We start from the raw sequence: 5,905 nt of genomic DNA on the forward strand, positions 1-5,905 counted from the left end.
TTTATATTTGTTTGTTTTGTTTTATAAAGTTTCATTAGTTGTTCGTTTAACATTGAATATAAAATGGTGAAAACTCTCGATATTAGCAATAGCAATAAAAATTATAGCACACATATTCTCAAATCTGCATGATATGTATAACTTTAAGTGTTTATTATCATTATATGTAGATATACAATATAGGTATTTAAAGACTGATTTTGTTTTTTTCTTGTTTTTTTTTAACAACCACAATCCTGTTGAATAAGCTAGGATCAATGATCGTCTTTTAGTTCTTAAATTGAGATCAGTGTGTAATTTGTTTGTGTTTTTGTGGGGAGAATCGAAATGGATTTTTCATGCAACAACTGATCCAAGATTTTCTTGGTTTTTGTTTTTCTATTGATATATAATAACTATTCATGCATAGCGACGACTCCATCTATATGTATATATGTAGGTCTGGGAACAACTGATACAAAGCACAGAGTTTTGTGTACAAATTACAAAACGATACATTTTGGTTTGGCATATTACTAGAATTGTTTGGTGTTTGTTTTTGGGTTTCTTTCTCTCTGATTTGTCTGACAATTGAGAGTTGATTCCAAATATATTGAAGCTCCTATACTGAAGCTCACATTGTATCTGCCTCTTCTCCATCCAATCCGTGTATGCTTCTAAATGCGCATGTTTTCTTGTTTCATATTATTATATTTATCATCATCCTTCAAAAATTGAATCAATGATAAGCTTGGGGTTTTTTTTTTTTTTGATTATCTTGTTTCATTTACAAAACAAGCTCAAAAAACAAAAGGTAACAACAGAAAAAAAAAACAATTTCACTGGATAAATGCAGTTTATAGAGCATTGATTTGTTTCCGTTATATATTTATTATTATTATTATAATTAATATTTCTTATGATCGTTATTATTAAATGAATTTGAATTTTGTGTGTTTAAAGGGTTTATTTTTTTCTTGCATTCCAAAATCATCTCTGTCAATATACTGACTGAATGAACAAACCTGGGGTTCGATCTTTTAGGCAGTATATATAGTAGGGATTATGTCTATGTTCCTATCAAAATATGTATAATGTATGTTTGTCTGTATGTATGTTTGTTTGTTTGTCTGTCTGTGCGTTTTGGTTGAAGAGTGTTGGGTGCCATTTTTGTTGTTGTTTGTGCATGCGTGAACATATTGGTAGATAGAGAAGTTCATCTGATTGATCGATCCGAGCGATCAATCTATTTATATATGTATATATATATGTATATGTTCGTATGTATGTATGTGGGTGTAGATGTGTGTGTATATTCAACGTTTTTAGAGATGCTAGCAATTAAGCAAAATTTTCTTTTACTTGAGATTCTGTCTGTCAGTTGTCTGTGCTTTTGGGCATCCAGGCGCGTTATCCATGTACATACATATACATATGAGCAACCACCCTCCCCACCAACTAATCGGTTCCCGGTACCCACCAACCCAACCCAACCCCAATCTCCCCCCATTCTACGATCCCTATAATTATTATATATATGTATATAATTATTAAATTTTTGCTTTCTGTTTTTTTGCAATGCTATGTCCATGTTCCATTATAATTAGAGAGTTGTGGTGCGTAGCATTGGTGTTGTTGTATTCTGTGTGGTGTTTGGTTTCTCGTTATCGTTATCCATGGCATTGCCACTGTTATCCATGGCATTGCCACTGGGGCCGGCCGACTCGTTTGTATTGGTAGATCTAGCATCCTTTTTGCCTGCATCTCCTCCTCCATTTCGTGAGGCTCGAAATTTACGCACGGTATGTTTGGTGTTTCTTTTTAATCGGTTGCCACCGCCTCCATCACTGTCGCTGCCACTTTTATCCTTTTTTGCCGTGCTCATTGCCTTATGTTGGATGGGTGGACCAGCGCCGTCGCCTTCCTCCTGCAAAATGGCATTTATCGGATTTAGATCAACATAGAGAGGTGGTGGGTGGTGGTGGTAGCTCTCTTGCTGATGGTTTACTGGCCGGCAACTGTTGCTGCATATCAACAGTTTGTGGGGAAGCCGGATCGCATGGCAGCACCTCGCGTGACTTCACATTCTCCTTGGAGCTGAATAGCGAGTACATATGAAAAGCTGATAATAACGATCGTGATTTCTTTTGATCATCATTGACACCGGTTGACAATCTGCTCTTCTTACGCCTTTGAGATCCCTGCTGACTGGTTAATGAGCGGCATAATAGTGATAGCTCAGACAGCTTTGAGCTGCTTCTGGCCATTTGTGAGTCGGCAGTAGATATGGTATCAGCTTGAGTGGTATCAGCGACAGTGTCAGTGGCGGCATCGGTGCTTCCCTCGTTGTTTGTTTGGTTAAGTCACAGCCGTAGGTCAAAAGCAATGCGGGACGCAATGTTCTTGAAGCCAATGCTGGTGCCTAAAAACAAAATGGATTCATCATTAAATGTTCTCTTTCTCTTTTAAAATCCTCTGCCTCTCACTTACCGGAGATTCGCTTAAAGCGCACTCCATTCAAAGAAAGTCGTGGCAATTTACAGACTTCTATTTCCCATTGCACAAGTGAGTCTGTATTCGGGTCACCATGAACGCAACAAAGTACAAATCTACATAAAAGAGGATATTTCGTATAATCTTTCATTTAGTTTTGTCCCTCATTTACTTACCTTTCACGCTGCTCATAGTCACAATTGTTCTGATCAAGGACTTCACGTATCTTTTGCATTATTTGATCCGGCATCAATGGTGATGTTGTCTTCATGGACCATGTGAAACGCAATACACGTGGTTTTGCTGCCTCTTCCGTGGTGGAAGTACTGTAAGAATGTAATTGATTCAAAAACATAAGAGAGAACGCACTGCAAAAAGTCAACTAAATAAAACCAAAGCATTAACTATTTATTCCTTTTTACTAAAAAAAAAAAACTAACAAAATAATCTTCACGCCTAAAAAAAAAAACCCTTGTCCGGTCGATAATTGTTGCCATGAATAATGAATGATTTGTTAGTACACAAAAACTTAAAATTGCCAACAAACAATTCTTATTCAGAATTTTAAGTATGGAAAAACATTATTCCCTTTAATGTACATATCAAAATTACTTTCGCATTCCTTTTTAAAAAATTGTTTTCAACTAAAGTATTAAATAGCAAATGAATAAAATTCTAAAGCTCTAAGATTCAGTTAAAAACTCAACTATTGATGAATTTACAGATTTTTAAGAAGAAAAAAGTTTTTAAAAATTCTAGACTGCTAAAAACAAAAAATTTTAACTATGAAAAGTATTTATCGGAATAGAGTTACCAATATTTACAGCTGTGTTCAAAAAAATAGGATTGTAGTTGACTAGGGATTAAAAACTTAATGAAAAGAAAAATATTTCTATATTATAGTATTTTTTTGTTGTTAACTATATTTAAAATCTATCCAGACTTGGACAATAATTAAATTTGATGAAAAACTTATATAACATGGCATTAGCAAAGGTATGAAAATAAAAATCTGTCTATAAGTACATTCGACTCTCTTTAATTGGAAATTCTAGGGACTCTTAAAATATTACGACTTAACGTTTAGTGTAATAAGTGGTTTAAAATTTTTAGGAGAAAATTAACTGCTAATGTTTATAAGGCTCTTGCTATCTTAACCGACATCTCTTTCAAATGTTTTGATGTATCATCTTTATCTTCATCTTGATCGTTGCAAAATTTCACCATTGGTTAATGATCCTGAGACAGCAACATCTTCATCCACTTGAACATGGTCAGAAAAACTCACTCCGTTGATGTCAACTACTAGTACCATTGATGGTTCTTCATAATCCATAATTATTTGCAAATTATCCTGATAAAATTTAAATTGTCGACTGTTTGACTATATGAGTTCGAATTACCGCTTCGTAGCAATTTTTTTGTTCCTATTACCGAGTGCCGAGTAACAATTGGTATTATTGAGGGAGTCGACTGTATCAGTTATAATATTTGAATTTTTTTTTTAATTATTAGTATGTTTCTTTTAAGTGCCGTAAAATCGAAGAACCATCGTATTATATTGATAAATAGAATCAAAATGTCTACTTAAACCATTAAAAAATCTTCAAAAACGCAGTCAAAGCTATTCCGAATTCAATTTTAATCTGTTTCATAATACTTTTCATTTGAAGTAGATCCTTTGATGCTTAAAATAATGAGCCATTAGTATGCCATTGAGGCGATAAGATCAGACAAACGCACTAGGAATTACTCAGTACTCTCAGTTTGTCAAAAATTATTGAAAAAAGTTGAAGAGATGATCAACCACCGAGTTTTTCCGTGCTATTTTGTTTGCTTTTAATAAGTTCTACAAAACATTTGGAATTATGTCAAATTTCAAGGTCCGATAATGTGAAAAATGGCTTTACGTTGTATGAATGTTAAATTTCATTCCTATTTTTTAAAACACAGCTGTAAGTAATAAAATTCAATTCAAAATGACTTGCAAAATTTTTGGTATGCATTCAAGATTAGTTGCTGCTGCTGCTGCTGCTTTCTTGACCACAAAATTTATGATTTTTACATAATTTATTTATGCCTTTATTAAATTACTAATTTATTTAATAATGTATTAATTATTTCTTTGAAACTTAATATGTATATATATATATATATTTATATGTGTATATATAATAACTACTAATCGATCCACTGAAGTGGTGCTCGATGGATAACACGATTTATAGATAATCATCTGTACAAATAAAATGGTCACATGCACAAGTTTTTGTTTTGTTTTTGTTTTTTTTCTAATACATTATTTCATCCTTGATTTTAGTTTAGATTAAGTTTAATTTCTGTTTCAGTGACTACTTGGTATATTGATGGTAATTTTTTTGTTTTCTTAAAAATGCTACTTGTTGACGCTCTTTGTTTTTATGCGCTTAGACTTCAGCTTCATTTTTTGTTTTATTTTTAGTTTAGTTTTTAGTTTAGTTGTAGAGTATGTCATTTGATTGATCAACTGCAAAAAGTAAGTTTCATTTTTGATTGTATGAATCGATATCTATCGAGCTATCTAGCTCTCTCTCTCACTCACTCTCTCTACATTTTATCTCAAAACATATATTTATACATACATACAAATACATACAATATATAAAGTGAAGCGAAATTGCTAAATCAAATATGTATATAAGATCATTTCTTGTTACAATAGCTGCAAATCCGGGCCATTTTTTAGAGTGTGTTTAGATTAATTCCATCTTCCATCTCGTTTGCTCTTAGAGCAATTTCGTTAAATAGTTTTTAATTTCCATAACATTTGTGTTTTTTTGTTTTGTTTTTGTTGTTTATAAACTAAAATTGCCATACACAATATTAACATAAAATTCTATGCATTTATTGTTTGTAGATAGTACGCGTGGGTGTCAAATATATTTACTAATAATGTATTTATGTATGTTTAATCCATAATAGTGACAGTGATAGCAAAAAGTGCTCTGATTGGAGGATTGGGTTCAAGTTTGGGTGTCGTTTACTTCACACAAGTTTAGCATTAGGCTTTAGCTTTAGTTAGTTTTAACTTTCTTTCTTCCTTTCTTCGTTTCTCATTCTCTTTTACACAAACAATGAAAACACAGAATTTTGGCGATTCCTGTTTGTTGTTCATTTACTTTTTAAATACATGTATTTTTTGTTGTTTATTATTTATATAAATGTAAGTGTATAATTAGTTAATAATTTTAAAAAAACATAGGCGCATGTGTGAATTGTTTTGGATATACGCAACGGAACTCAACGTTGTCGCTTTCATTTTTGTATTTTTTTTTTGTTTTCTGTGTTTTTGGAGGGTTAATCGCGCTGGATTTTGAAAATGGAAATATACATATAATAATAATTATAATTATATAGTTAAATCGTATATAAAGCAAACGTGGCTATATTTTAT

The 5,905-nt window shown here is 32.1% G+C and overlaps 1 protein-coding gene across 1 annotated transcript; it reads right to left on the reverse strand.

Annotated features, from left to right (window-relative positions):
• Nucleotides 1–1,523: 1,523 nt before the first annotated feature.
• Nucleotides 1,524–2,798, reverse strand: LOC6649366 (MAP/microtubule affinity-regulating kinase 3). Its single transcript, XM_023179603.2, has 3 exons — nt 2,649–2,798; nt 2,470–2,588; nt 1,524–2,401 (listed from the first exon to the last, which is right to left on the reverse strand). Exons 1-3 carry the CDS (start codon nt 2,741–2,743, stop codon nt 2,343–2,345), a joined length of 273 nt encoding a protein of 90 aa, XP_023035371.2. The 5' UTR covers nt 2,744–2,798; the 3' UTR covers nt 1,524–2,342.
• Nucleotides 2,799–5,905: the final 3,107 nt, after the last annotated feature.

Source organism: Drosophila willistoni, unplaced genomic scaffold (assembly GCF_018902025.1).
Source record: "Drosophila willistoni isolate 14030-0811.24 unplaced genomic scaffold, UCI_dwil_1.1 Seg11.1, whole genome shotgun sequence".
NCBI classification, from domain to species: Eukaryota; Metazoa; Arthropoda; class Insecta; order Diptera; family Drosophilidae; genus Drosophila; species Drosophila willistoni.